The sequence below is a fragment of the Cupressus sempervirens genome, chromosome 7 (assembly GCF_028749045.1).
Source record: "Cupressus sempervirens isolate cs-2001-9-10 chromosome 7, ASM2874904v1, whole genome shotgun sequence".
NCBI lineage: Eukaryota > Viridiplantae > Streptophyta > Pinopsida > Cupressales > Cupressaceae > Cupressus > Cupressus sempervirens.
In genome coordinates, this window is record NC_143124.1 from 852,409,143 (window position 1) to 852,424,927 (window position 15,785).

Genomic DNA, 15,785 nt, shown 5'->3' on the forward strand with positions numbered 1-15,785 from the left:
TTAGATTTTCCACAATTTGGAAAACCATCACGGAACCAAAAATTGATCACTTTTCCTCGTGTCTGCTTTTCCAATAGCTTCCATTGGGCCCTTAGCTTCAACATTTGGGAGTCCTGGACCCTAGATGTCCTTTTTGTGGCTAGCCAGAAAGTTTCTTGCATATTTTTTATTCTATAGGTGAGCCCAAAACTGTTGGCTTTGGATTCATGATTTTTTAAAGCCTTTTTGCCTAGAGGCTTTTACATGGCATATGGTCATGTTGGGAGATTCACCTAGGCTTCCTTTTAAGTACTCTCAGATATGACATGCTTTCAAAATGGAGATTTTATTTACTATTTGGAAGGATCACAATGTTATTTTATTCTCTAACAACATTCTTGATATACATGTTGCTATGTACTCTAAAGCATGTTTTTGTAATAATGTCATGATGTAGATTCAAGCACAAATAGATAAGGTGATGTTGGATTTTGCTCACCTATAGGAGCTTTTAGCACATTAGGGAAATGCCCCTTGTATGATTGCTCGGGTACCATTGAATGCCTTATTGTAATGACCCTTTCTAATAGGCCACTAAACAAACCCTAAATTTAATATACTGCTAAAGTATATTGCTGAAATAAGGAAATAATAGTGCCAATGTATTCATTCAATGAAAACCAAATGTTTTTACAAATGATATGGAAATTTTCAGCACTGAAACATTATGACATGGCACATTATAGAAAAACCCTAACTGGCTATATACAATTGAGAACTTGTTACAACTACAAACTGAAATGAAGAACCTGGATTGATCAGATACTAGAGACTGACTGCTGAAGATGATATGGTGAAAGTACAACTCCACTTGAAACTCCAAATCAGCAATTAAGCACAAGTGAAAGGACTGAAATATCCTTCCCACAGCTGCGATAATTTAGGTGATCTTTCACACCCTCAGAATTGTGTACCAATTGAGAATTTTTGTTCTCAATGGCCAATTGTGACTACTTGCAAAAACCCTAGGCTCCACAATCCACATCAGCAAAAATCAATAATAAATCTCGATGATAGGCAATGAGCCCTCAATGCCTATTTATTCTTTTTTCCTCGATAGGTCAGCCTCTTTTTTTAATTATTTCTCTACTCCTTCCAGCAACCTCTAGAACATTATTTTATTTAATGACTTTATAAGATATATCACTTAATTAAATATAAAGTTACCTTGTAATATATTTTTTTATCAATAACTTTATAAATAATTAACTCCTCCAAAATGGGGACATTACGCTTATCTGGTGATTGTACTCCTCGTGATCACCAGAGAGGTTGGAGTAGTTCTACGCACCACTCACATACTCCTAGGTTGTAACCTCATCATCACTCTCCTAGTGGCAATTTTGGTGATTTTCATCACTCATCCTCACCTCTACAGAGGTTGGGTTTGGGTTGGTCCCCTATGGCTCCTCTTGTTGTCCCTGATGCAAGCTAGCCTTCTACACATAGAGACCCCAAATGACTTTTTCCTCGGTTGGACTTAGCTATCACCCTGCCCAGGCCAGAGGGAGAAAAATAACCTGATGATGTTGATGTTTCCCCTACTAATTGTTGGGCTCCCCTTGAATCAACTACCAACCAAAAGGACTTCTAGGGTTTTGATGACAAAGACCCTCCCTTGGTTAGCACTTCTCTTGCAGCTTGAGGGCTTTAATTATTTTGTTAATATTTTTTTTTATGAATAGTTGTCTTATTCATTTTTGTGCCAAGTGAACTTGTGAGATGTTTTTGTAACCCTAACCTCCTTTTTTTGGATATATATCTTTAACATTTAATTAATAAGAAAGGTCTATTCATCAAAAAAATTACAAATTGTAGAAGACAATTATTCTTCTAGACTCAATTGTTAGATTCACTAAGGAGAAATTTGTAAATATTGGAAGGCATTTATACTGCATTTCTTAGATTTAATATTTGCATTTCAAATCATATAGTAAAACAATATGAATTATTGATAACTAATATATGATATATTAATTGAAATTTTTATAAGAAGATTTATTTTGTTAAAAATGGATTGTGAAAACTTGATAAAATTCATTCAAGAATTATTTTTTTATATACAATTTTTTTAATCTTTAGTACAAACTATACAAAAGAAAAATAAAATGGTAAATTTTTAGTTCGTATAGATGAACTTTGAATTTGAGAGTATTATAATTTTGTAGTCTTTTTCCAATTGATATTTGATGTATGATTATAATATTTGCACTTAAAGTTTACTTTTTTTATTTTACCTATAATTTGAATAAGGATTTTCTTTAGGTAGTAACTAAGAATATCATAATCAACAAGCGAATAAAAACACTTAGTCCAATTCTCAATTAAAAAATATTAGAATTAGAACTCTTGTAAAATTAGGTGGTTGCATCAATTTTAAAGATTTTTTAATTTGAAATTGGTTGATGGTTAGGAATTTAGTATCCTTACAATGAATTTTTTGGTTTGGGTAGTGTGGCAGGTCTAAAGATTTGATTATTTAAATAACAAGTGCTACGTAGTGGCGTGTACTTGTCATTATAGCTATAGTTAATAAAACAAATATGTAATATATAGTTGTAATAAGATATACATTTATTACATGTAGGAGGAATAGACTATTATACTTACTAATATTGTATTATATAAATAATAGATGAATTAGATTTTTTAATTTTTTTTTTTACTTGTGCTTATAAACTTGATTAATGTGTTATAAGTAGATAAGTACATAATTTTTTTTACAAGCTTGATTTAATATATTATAAGTAGGTAAATTAATTTTATAATTTGAGAAAGGTAAGTTGTTGACTCACTTTTAGTAAATTACATTTATTAATGCTGATAGGCATTCTACAATGGCATAATGGGTGGAGTGGGATGGTGTGAGTGTGTTAATGTTAACTTTTATTCTTCTAGGTTAAATTTGACAACTATCTACATGTCAAAATTTTAAATATTATTATAAATATAATATACTTTTAAAAATAATTTAATAAATATGACATAAAATGTTTATTTAAATTATAATATTTAGAGATATAAATTATCTATTTTTTTACACGTTAAAATAAAACGCTTAAGTTAGTAAAAAACTAAATAAACGGAGATAAAGGAAATATAAATAATTTTAGATGTAGTAAAATAAATTATAATTATTATGTAATGGATATCTATTGATATTTCTTTAGATAGACAAAAGGTTAAATTTGACAACCATCTACATGCCAATTTTTTAAATTTAATTATATTATATATATATATATATAATTAAATAAAAACCACGTTAAATATATATTAAGATTATAATGTTTGGAACTAAAAATAAATCATCAATTTAAAAAAAAAAAAAAAAAAAAAAATTTAGGTTAGTGCAAAAAAGTAAATGAAGATAAAAAGAAATATAAATAGTTTTGGGTGCAGTAAAGTAAAATTTAATCAATTTTGTAGTGGATATCTATTGGCATTTCTTTAGATATATTTATTTATCTATACTAGTTATAAAATAGTGAAACAAAGGTGGTGGTAAAGTTTAGATAAATAGATTTTACAACTGTGAATTGAATTTGCTTAAAATTTTCAATTATAATTGAAATAATTTATTTTTAGGAATATTTTTAATTGATTAAAAACATATAAAAAGTAAAAATAATTGAATATAATTGGTTGATCTTTGCAAAATTAATTAGCTAATTGGACAAAGTGAATGCAATAGTCCTAGCCTATATCAAGTACAATAAGGTAGAGGAAGTGGCACAACTTTTTGTTTTTGTAGGACATTCAATTCATTACTCACAATTGTAAGAAGAATCTTTATTTCCTATTTTACATTTTAGGAATTAAATTGTGAAGATTTAGAATAGAAGTCAAAGTGTTTTAAATTGTTTGATTTGAATGAGAATATATATTGTTCAATATGTGTTGTCGGTCTAAGACTTTAACAAATATTTTAGAATAAAAAAATAATTCCTCTCAAATTTTATTATTATTAATTGGTTGACAAGTCATAACTATTTATAGATTGAAGTATCATTGAAATTTCAGAATGAAAAACATTTAAGAAATTTAAAATACTATCTATGAATAAGATTCATCTTCAAAAAAAATAGCTTCAATTTGTATGTCATCTATTGTTAAAATAAGAAACAATTTCTATTAATAATAGTCATTGTTCAAACATAAAAATATGATCTGCATTAGTCTAAAACAATGATATAAAAAACTATTATACAACTTATCATTAAACTCATTTGTAAAATAAAAATTGAATATACTAATCTAAAACTTCTATCTAGAGCAAGACCATGAAAAACTTGACAATATACTTTGAATATTTACACTGAGTTATTGAAAATCCTATCAAAATGTAAGATGAAAGGGCTTTTGAAGTGAATAGGAACTGAATGCTTAAAAGTACTTGTGAGGTAGAACTAGATCCTGCTTCAAAAATACCACCCTATAAAAAAACTATGTGAAGATGCCCTAAAGGAAGTTTTGACGTAAAAGGCCATTTCTCGGGCTCAACTGCTACTGGGAGATAACAAGAAGCAGTGATTTCTCTCTCAAAACTCCAAGGGCTGCACCACGTGAGTACCTGTCAAGAGGCTTGTGGACAAAAATGAAACAAAAAGACCCGAGGAAGATAACCATGCAAAAAGGAAAACAGGCCCACTAGGTGGATTATGTGGGCTAATGGTTTGAACAGCCCTAACCTTTATAACATGTGAAACTGTCAGCGCCCACTAGAAAACTACAAATCCACGGGTTTGGGCTGTGCAATTTTTGTCCATCATAATTGAAAGCTTTTTGTATATACTTGCACGTACTAAAATGTTCAACTGGAGGACAAAATAATTTATCAGGTAAGTGTTGAGATGCCTATTTCTTAGGAGGGTTTAATTTCATCTATTACTTTATTTTTCTAGTATGTATGAAACCTAAATTGATACTCTAAATATCCTTTCCGTAAAAGGAAATAGGAAAAAAAATCTTATTAAACTCATCATTAATGCTAAGTCATTGCAAACTATCTTGTCATTGAGCAATATCTATTTCACTAAGGCAGTGCAGAGTTTTTAGTAATGTTACTTTCTTACATCTTATGCCCATCTTCTTGCATGTTGATTTTCCTGCCATGTAAGTTATGATTGCACCAATACTACGAAGCTTCCTTTGTCTATGACTTATAATAAAGATGACAGCGTTGTTTGTTTTAAGTTATTTGTTTGCATTAGCACGTACTTAAAACTTTTTAGTATAATAAAACATGGAGCTGTTATCCATCCTTCAAGTTTGGTCTGTAGAAGTTGAAGTGCTTGCTGTCATTGAGCTATAGCCACGTACCCACATCAAGAGTTCTACTTAAAAATGACCAAGCCATTGTAATTAGAACTTTGATACATTAGTTAGTAAGATCATGACGTATAATACTGAAACTGATATACCTCAAGCAGCTTCCTCCCACTTTCCTAAGTATTCTTATGTACTGAAAACTGCCAGATCCTATTCTTTTCTCAAAAGATTCTCTCTCTTGAAATTTTATTTAATAGTAGAGAGACTCATTGAGGAATACAAAGGCTAAGAGAAGTTGATAGTAGTGGAGAAGGATACTTCTTAAGTTTAGAGAATAGGAGAAGCAAGTTAGAGATTTATCAAAGATGTCTTTTAGGTTGGATGTTAATGAGTCCATCATTGATGGGTGTTGGTATTATGGTTCTCTCTTCAGTCCAAAGAAGAGCATTGATCTTGACGCAATTTTTAGTGTTAGTCCAGGTCATAATGAGATTACTGATGCTGGTCATGGCATTCCTAGTGAAGATGAAAAGTGTCAACAACCCATTGCACTCAATAAAGAGATATTGAAAGAGGATGGTAGCAATGGTAGTAGTTCATGTTTTGAGTCAAGGGACTCTCATGTTTCAGCTAGAATAATGTCTAGCGAAGATGCTGAGAAGGAGGCTGAGTGTCTTGCAAGTATGTTTAGAACTTTGGATGAAGATGGTGATGGAAGAGTTAGTACGGATGAGATATTGAGATTTTTGGAGAGAATAAGTCTGGAAATGCCAAAGGAGGAGGTGGAATTAGCTGTGAGATCAATGTCTGCATGTGGTAATCACTTTCTCACTGAAAATGAGTTTGGCGAGCTTTATAGAATCCTATTTGCAGAGGAGGAGGAGGATGTTGAAAATGTGAAGGTTGAGGACAAGGCAATTTGTGAGGCATTTAATGTGTTTGATCAAAATGGAGATGGGTTTATCAGTGCAGTGGAGTTGGCCGATGTTCTCTCCAGATTGGGTTTTGTGGAGGGAAAAGATTTGAGTTGCTGTGAGAGCATGATTGAGAGTGTGGATTATAATGGAGATGGGTTTGTGGATATTCATGAGTTCAGGCATTTAATCACCAGAACTTCTTCTGCTTCTCATCCATCTCTTCAATGTGTTTCTGTAGTCTAGTGGCATGCCAATATTTATTTAAGGGTTAGAATGGGATGTATTGAGGAGTTCACAATTATCTTATGGCTAAAAATCTGTAATTTAACAATCAAGTGAGCTTCTTAGTTTTGTGCTAGGAGTAGCGACATTGCTTGAAATTCGTATGATCTCTTATATAGAGATGATATAAACTAATGAATCTTGTTCAGTTATTCATAATTTGTATGTTGCAGCTGGAAATACTATAAACATTAAACCTTATGATGACCTTCAGTAAAAGATTGGGAAATCAATTTCATATTTGAATAATAATTGTAAAGGGAAGTAACTGTGCCGTTCTTTCAAATTAAAGCATCCACAAGTTTTTGCATTTCAAAAAGATGACAGCTAGCAAGGAAATGTAAGACTTTTGCAGTGAAAAGCATTAAAAACAATACCAATATTTAGTTCATTGTAATAAAAACATTCTGGAAAAGATATAGGAATGGGGAGGTGACAAACGGGGGGGTGAAAAGCAGTCTGAAATAGGAAAATATATAGGAATGGGGAGGTGAAAAGCAGTTTGAAATAGGAAATGAATAGAGGAAGTTCTATAAATATTAAGAAAACTATCATTTTGAATTTTAAATGTAGAAAATGGATACTGATCAATTATTACAGCTTTCTAAAGAGTATTGTGGTTTGGGGAATAGAACTGATGAGAGTTCTAATAGAAAGAAAACATGTTCTTTTAGATCAATTTCTTAGACTCGAAGGTTTGAAAATGAATCTAATATTTAAATGAGGTTGATTTTTATATTAAAAACAAAAAAATATGGGTAATGTCCCTAACAAAGCTATAGTCTAATGGGGGAGGAAATGGAACCCTCATTATGAAATTGATTAGGTTGGAATAGTTATAAACGCAATCTATGCACTAAATTATTTCTAATTAATTTTTACATGCACAACATTATTGTTGGGTGATGCGACACACTCCCTTGCCCAAGGTGGTTAATTATGTGGTGTTCCATGTTCACTAATAGTCATGGCTTTTGGTGCAACGGCAAATGGGCCCTACAAGTGCTCAAAATACCTATCAAATGAAATATCATTTGTGAATATAGAAGTTTTGCATATATTTATATGCCTCTCAAATATGGTATGAGAGAACAATCTTTGTGTCTATGTTGCGATTAATGAAGAAATCTCGATGTATGTTAACTAATTATAATTCTTCTTTTATTTCCACCTACACATACAAGTGAAATTTGGGGGGATTTGAATAAATTGTTTGGAACAAAAGTAATAAATGCAAGTTTTTCTTTAAAATTTCAACTATTTAGATTTAAAATGGAAGATAGAATCACAATGAAAAATCATATAAGTAATTTGAGGTCTCTTATAAGACAACTAGCCATAGATGATGACACTGATGTTAAAGCTACATAGCTAAACATTCTTCCTAAAAAATATAATAATGTAGTTTTTGCCCTGAACTAAAGAAATGCAATTTGTTCTCTTTTCATAGAAGAAACAAGAACAAATGCAAATTATTCAAAAGGTGTTTCTCAATTAGAAAATATGTCACTTAGCTTGGTCTAGCAAAATCTGATTTTCTTAAAGGAAGTCTCCAGGATGAGGGTAATATTACCTATGTTGAGAAGGAGGATTCATCAAATACTAAGGTATTAATATAAAAAAATTAGTGGTCATGGAGAAGTACTGATGGAGGATTTTAATCATCTCGAATTAGCTCACCTTCTCACTTTGAGATGATGTTTTTCTTAAAAAGCATTTTTTATTTTTGGTTTCTTGTTTATTCTTATTATTGTTGATATATTTAAAGATATATGTTTTGTGAAGTTTGATTTGTGGAGGCAGGTAAGGGGTTTTGTGTAGAACTCAAAAATAGATGGGGAGAACCCAAGAATCTCAAATAGGGGCTACACCTTCATGAGAATTATGAGACAACTTGACAAAACTCCATTTGATTCAAAATTTGATTTTTTAGTGACGATTTTACAAAAACTGTAAATGTGTATGCATCTTATATTCAACATATTTTTAAAAAATAAAATAAAATATAAAGGTGAGTTTCTCAAGAGATGAATACAGTCCAAAAATAAAGGTGGGATTATTAGTATAATGTATTACATAGATTAGGTTAGATAGTTACAAAAGTAGTTTGTGTACAAGTAAATTATTTAACTGACTTTTATTGTCTGCACAACATTATAAAATATAGATATCAAATGTAATATCTGAAATACATTGGAAGTTAAAAATAAATAAATAAATTCATAGCTAACACAAGGAGGAGAGTGTTGGCAAGCCTGCACATCATAAGCTACAAGATCGAGATAATCAAGAGTAGTGGTTAGAGGAGGGTCTACACATCAAGAGGGTGTCCGATGATCATCATAGCATCCTTCCATTAAGTGCCAATACCTTTACAAATAGGAGTCCTCATAATTTAACAATTTAATCCATGGCCTAACCCTCTACACATAGAAAAAAAAAATTTAATGCAAAAGTAATAGAATTAATTATAAAAACATCATAACTTTTTCAATAGGTTTTTATTCATATTGATCACAATTTTCAGAATATATTAAATAATTCAACATGACTAAAGTATGCAAATAGTTTTAGGTTTGTTTATGATTTACTTTTATAAGTAAATAATTCTTTAATATAAAAAATATATTAGAAAAAAGGAGAAAATGAAGTCTAACAATGCAAGAAGGTATCATTATAATAATAATAAATAAATTATTATTATTATTATTTTCTTTATTAAAATTTTTCAAAACTCATATAAGAATACAAATAGTTTTACAAACAAAATGTACAACAAAATTACATTATTTTCTGAAGAATGAATTCTTTTAACCAACTGACAACAAAATTACATTATTTCTAAAGAATGAATTCTTCTAACCTACCGACATCATTGTCAGAAATAAATAGAAAATTTAGACAAAAAATAAATACTCATGCAACTTTTGTGTACCCTAAATTTAGAGAAATTTTTAATATATTTCTCAATTGAACTATAAAGATGATTTCATTAAAAAATTATTTTTAAAAAATAAACACATTCATGTAATTGGGTGCAAGCAAAGAAATATAATAGATTGGAATGGTGCGGTTTTCAGTTCATTAATATTGTAAAACTTCTCCCACTCATTTCTTAACTAGTCTTCACCTACTTTGTTGTATTTAATGCTTGTCCATACGAGAAGGGTCTTCAATTTGTTCCTTCTTCCAGTGCAGTTTAGAGTTGCATATATAAATACATAGCCTAAAACAAAAAGAAACAGTTTTGCTCAAGTAATAGAAAAAGGAAGCATCCCAGAAGTACCTCCCTAACGTACTTCTAACACTACTGTTGTTGTAGTTGACATTTCAGGAATTCTACATGATCCATAATATTGTATGGTTGCCTTATTTACATTCTCCTGCTAAATAACATTAATGGAGGCACAAAACGCCTAGGGCACTGATTGTTGTAAGCAATAATTGTCATCATTTATGAACATTTAATTTGTGTTTTGTTTTTTACATTTGACTGCCCTCAAGGTTATTTATTATTGTTATAAGACAACAAGAACTGCATTATCTACAAGAGATATTGAAGAAGACTTGAGGAACAAAGTATTTATTATTTTGATTATTTATACATTTGGTGATAAATAATCATATATATTTTATATTTTAAATTTTTTTTTACTGATGTTGATGTAGATTTTTCTAAGAAATAGATGTTTAAATTAGTATTTTTTGGGATAAGTTCAAATATCATAATGCTGCTATCAGAATTTATTTGTGTAATGATAAGTCAAATTTGTAGATATGTGTTTCATGAGTAGTAGTTTACAAGAATCCATCTCTCATAGGAATGAATGGAACACCATTCATTAGGCACACTCATTACATCTAGACTATGTTGCTATCAAGATTTTTATCATTTGAACAAAAATTGAACAATTGAATCCTTATAACAATATCAAGGTCCCAGCAAGCAAACCAGGGCTCACTCCAAGAAGATTGAAGATACGAGCAAAAAGATTAGGTGAAGGCAGTGGCTGAAAACATGTAGATTCTAGTAGACCAAGTGTTGGACCTGATCAAGGCTACTTAGCTGGTTCTTTGCTGTCTCGTTTGCTATCTTTTTGCTGACTTTCTACTGTCTTTTTGCTATTTTTTTCAGCAGATTTTTTTTGACCTCCTTTTTTGTCCTACTTGGAGGTCTATTTCTTGTTTTCTTTTAATTGCTATCTCAGATTCTAACTAGAATTTTGTTTTTTGTAAAAAAGTTTCGAGTCCTTTAAAACCTAATTTTACTTATTAAAGACAATATCACAATTTGTATTTTTGTAAAAAATATGCTACCTGTCAAATTAAATATAAGCCACCTTTTATTAAATATTTATAAAATCAACAATATATTCAAATAAAAAAATCACAAACTAAAATAAAAAATAATGTGCACTATTTATATTAAGTTCAATATTATATTTGAAATATAGTATTCTTAATCCTCTTAAACAAAATTATTTTATATTAAAATATAATTGACTACTTATATTGTTTATTTTCTATAGAAAGTTGACAATTACATTTTAAAGAAATTTCCTGAGTTATCAATCACTTACATTGAAGTTCCATAAAGATATTACATCTTGTGTTTTGCTCCAATCCTATAGAGATAAGCTTGAATACATTTGAAGGTTTCTTCTTGTATAAATTTACATTGGTTATAGCTTGAAAATTTTATAATTATAAGTTCAAATAACTGAAATACTTATATGATTATGAAGGCAACATGCATTTTATGTTGATGACAATTTCTATATACACACTCTTAATGGTGAGCTTCTACTATTAGTTATATTGAAGTTTCTTTTATCAAAGTCTTTACATGGAAGTTGGTTCTTTAAATAAATATATATTCCAATCTCTCATAAAAGTAGTTTTTTAATGATAAACTTTTTATGATAAACTCAAGGACAATATTGTATTTTATATTATAAGATTTCAAAAACTAGAAATAAAACAGCAACAATGTGACAATATGCTACTAATGCACTTGATCTATGATGAATTTGTTCAAAATCATCCAAAACATAGTCTTTTCTTTCTCGCAATTTTATATTTGTTGAAGTGTTAAGTACTAGAAATAAGATTTATGGTTTTTTCTTATATGATAGGGATAGTTGGGGTTTTGGCTATGGAGGGGCCAAAATGCACATGCATAACCAATTTGTTTGTATTTTTTAATAAACTAAAATTCATAAAATTCTTATACATTATTTTTTAATTAATTAATACAAGCACATTTTAGCCCCTCCATAGACAACATCGATAGTTAGAGCTATATGCATTCCTTATTTCTGATTATAGTTGAGGGCAAGAAGTGGGCTAAGGAATGGTAAGTCAATGACAAAGCACAAGTGAAGGGAAAGCAATGATTATGGAGAGCTTCTGATTCTTTAGTACATTAATTATTATAGGTAGCAGTTTTTCCATTTCCACAGATTTGGTCGGTTGCTTTGCCTCTTTCAATTTGTAGTTTTCTATCACATGTTAAAAGTACCTCTCCAAAGAAGTTGAGTCCTTCAAAGACTTTTTGATGCCATATTAATTTATAGACGAGTATGATTTGGATAGTCTCAAAATTGTACCCATATGTACTTTCATGAATATTTAGTATTTTATTTTTAGTTGAATTGATTGACACCTAAGATTCCAGATTCTAAATAAAGTAGCTAAATATTTCTTAGATGAATATTATTTGTTATAAAATTTTCAATGGAGATATAAATTGAGGTACAAATACTTTATTTCAGAAGAATGATAGTTTTCTAAAATTTTCATTTGTCTCATTGTTCTAAGAGCGAGATCTCTAGGTCATTGTTATGATTAGTCAAATATAAAATTGATTTCTGACATTTCACTTATTGTTAAACTAAGATTGTTTATAAATCAAGGTCTTATGTTTACAGTATCATCAACTACTCAATAGACAATATAAATATGTTAATATATTCTAGTCATTCCTCCCCCAAAACCCGAAATAAACCATAGATAAATTTCTATAATAGTTAGAAATATATTGATTATTTCTGTTATTGTCACGTTCTTATTTTTAGCAAGTAAATCCCAGAGGTTATTCCTATCATTAGCTTCAAGAGGCTTCCTCCCATTTACTAACATCCATTGACCAGTGCCTTCAACAAAAACAAACTATTTTTGCCAGCATTCCTAATAATAGACAAAGGAAGCTTCGTAGAATTGATACAATCATATCTTACACGGCAGGAACCTCCACATGGAAGATGAGGGTAGGTGCATAAATTACTAAAACCTCTTCAACTGCCGTATGGGCATTGCGAACAACAATTGCTTACTGACACGGATGTTTTTAATGACTCGGCATTGATGTTGAGCTTCATTACCTTTTTTGTTTTGTTTATCCTTCACTTTTGTTTGACTGGGTATGGTATGCTACATTGATTAAATCATATTGATTTATTATAATCTTTAATATCTATTTTATAAAGCAAATCGTTATCCCTTGAAATGTGGTTATATATTCTTATCTATATTTGAGAACCGAGATAAAAAGAATATAGGTGTAGTGTCCTACTCTTCATATTATATTAGGACTTTTAAATTTATTAAATTTAAGTTTGAATAATTTAGCTAAATGTCATTTCAGATTGATTATATTATATTATTTTATTATTATAATAAAACTATTTTTAATGTTTTCTTTCTAAAAGCAAAGTTCATACATGTCTTTTTTTCTTGAAATGTAGTTATATATATATTTTTAGTCTTTAATTCATAAAGTCTAATGAGAATCTCACATTTAAATAATTATAAATCTTATAAAAAGATAGTTTGAAAAGATTGTACAACTTTGGATTCTAACATTTAGATAGAATTTGACTCAATCTAATATTTTTGTATGGAAAGTGGAGGTACTTAGCTAAATATTTTCTTTTGATTGTACAATTAAAAGGATGCATATTGAAATTGTGAAGACAATTTTGTGAGCTAGGTTGCATGTACAGACATAAGAATAATTACTAAACATGAAGTTAATCACAAGAAATACTAAGTAAATAGGCTCAAATATAAACATAAATACTTAATTTATAGCTATATAATAGATATTTTAAAGCTAAATTTAAAAAATAAATTGATAATTGATATCCATTCATTTTTTAAAGTTACTATTAAATTTTTGTCCTTAATTTATCAATATAATTTGAATAGTCATATTTAAATATTTCAATTATATATAATATAATTAACTTTTTAAAAACTATATATATAAGAATTTCCTTTTGATTATCTATAATAGTCTTAATAATTGATTTCTATGGAATTTCTATCAAAGATCATGTAATTAATTGTCCAACCAATTAGTCGAAAATCTACCAAAAGAATAATAGAAAACTTAGACAACAAATAAATATATTCATGCAACTTTTGTGTATTCTAAATTTAGAAACACTCTTAATATATTTCTCAATTCAACTATAAGCCTATTTCATAAAATATAGATTTTTCAATAGAGAAACACATGCATGTAATTAGATACAAACAAAAAAATATAATAGATTGGAATGGTGTGATAATTTGAAGGTAAAACATTTCATTAATATTTGTAAAATCTCTCCCACCTATTTCTTAACTAGTCTTCCCTTGCTTTGTTGTATTAAATGATTGGCCATAAGAGTAGGGTCTTCAATTTGTTCCTTCTTTCTAATGCATTTGGAGTTACATACATAAATACATAGCTTAAAATAAAAAAAGAAACAATGCAGTTTGGAGTTATATATATATAAATACCTAGCCTAAAACAAAAAGAAACAATTTTGCTGGAGTAATAGACTAAGGAAGCATCCGAGAAGTGCCTCCCTAACGTACTTCTAAAACTTGCCACATGGAATATGAGAATTGGAGAGAAGCTTACTACTGATCCATAATATTGTATGGTTTGCCTTATTGTTCATTCTCCTGCTACAGAACATGAATGGAGGCACAACACGCCAAGGGCACTGATTTGTACTGTAAGGAATAATTGGCATTTATGAACATTTAATTTGTTTTTTGTTTTTTAACATTTGATCCTCAAGGTTATATGTTATCGTTATAAGCCAAGAATTGCATTAGCTACAACAGATATTGAAAAAAGACTTTAGGAATAATATATTTATTATTTTGATTGTTTATACACGGGTGATAATAATCTTATATATTTTAAATTTTAAAAAAATTTATTGATGCTGATGTACATTTTTTTAATAAAAAAATGTTTTAAAAAGGAAAATTAAAAATTTGGTGCAATATCATGATGTTATCAAAATTTATTTGTGAGTTTTCAGTAAAATATAAAAAATTAACAATTGAATCCTAACTTTTTTGTACTTTGAGGTCAGCCCCCATTGTTTTGGCTGCTAATACTTCAAAAATAATATCACAATTTTATTATTGTAAAAAATATAGTACTTGCCAAATTAAAATATAAGCCATCTTTTATTAAATACTTATAAAATCAACAATATATTCAAATTAAAAAATCACAAATGTACACGAGTCATATTAAGCTCTATATTATATTATGTATTATCGGGTAGATTAAGCTCAATATTACATTTGAACTTTTTTTTTTATCAGTAAGAGGGTGAAGTCAAGATTAATTATTATGTATTATTATTAATTATTATTTTATTAAGCACATGTAGATTCGAACCCAAAACCTCTTTGATAAGAGGCTCACAATTTACATTTATCTTTATGTTGTAGGCTCTTTCCTTTGAAATATATTATTCTTAATTATCTTAACCACATGTATTTTATATTGAAATATGATTGGATAGTTATATTGTTTATTTTCTATAGAAAGTTGACAAATTTCTTGAATTATCAATCATTTACATTGAAGTTGCATAAAGATATTACATCTTGAGTTTTGCTCCAATTCTATAGAAATAAGCTTGAATATATTTCAAGATTTCTTTTAGTATAAATTTATATAGGCAATAGCTTGAAAATTTTATAATTATAAGTTCAAATAATTGAAATACTAATATGATTATGAAGGTAACATGCATTTATGCTAATGACTATTTCTATGTACACACTCTTAATGGTGACCTTCTACTATTAGTTATTATGAAGTTCCTTTTATCAAAGTCTTTATATGAAAGTTGGTTCTTTAAATAAATAAATATTCTAATCTCTCATAAAAGTGAATCTTTTATGATAAACTCAAAGACAAATACAATATTGTATTTTAAATTATAAAATTGTAAATCTATGATGAATTTGTTCAAA

General features: G+C 28.7%; 1 protein-coding gene across 1 annotated transcript; it reads left to right on the forward strand.

Moving 5' to 3' along the window:
• The first annotated feature begins 5,610 nt into the window (after positions 1-5,610).
• LOC149550113 (putative calcium-binding protein CML25) lies at positions 5,611-6,668 on the forward strand. The gene has a single exon (XM_089795025.1). It carries the CDS (start codon positions 5,676-5,678, stop codon positions 6,468-6,470), a length of 795 nt encoding a protein of 264 aa, XP_089651151.1. The 5' UTR covers positions 5,611-5,675; the 3' UTR covers positions 6,471-6,668.
• The last annotated feature ends 9,117 nt before the right edge of the window (positions 6,669-15,785 follow it).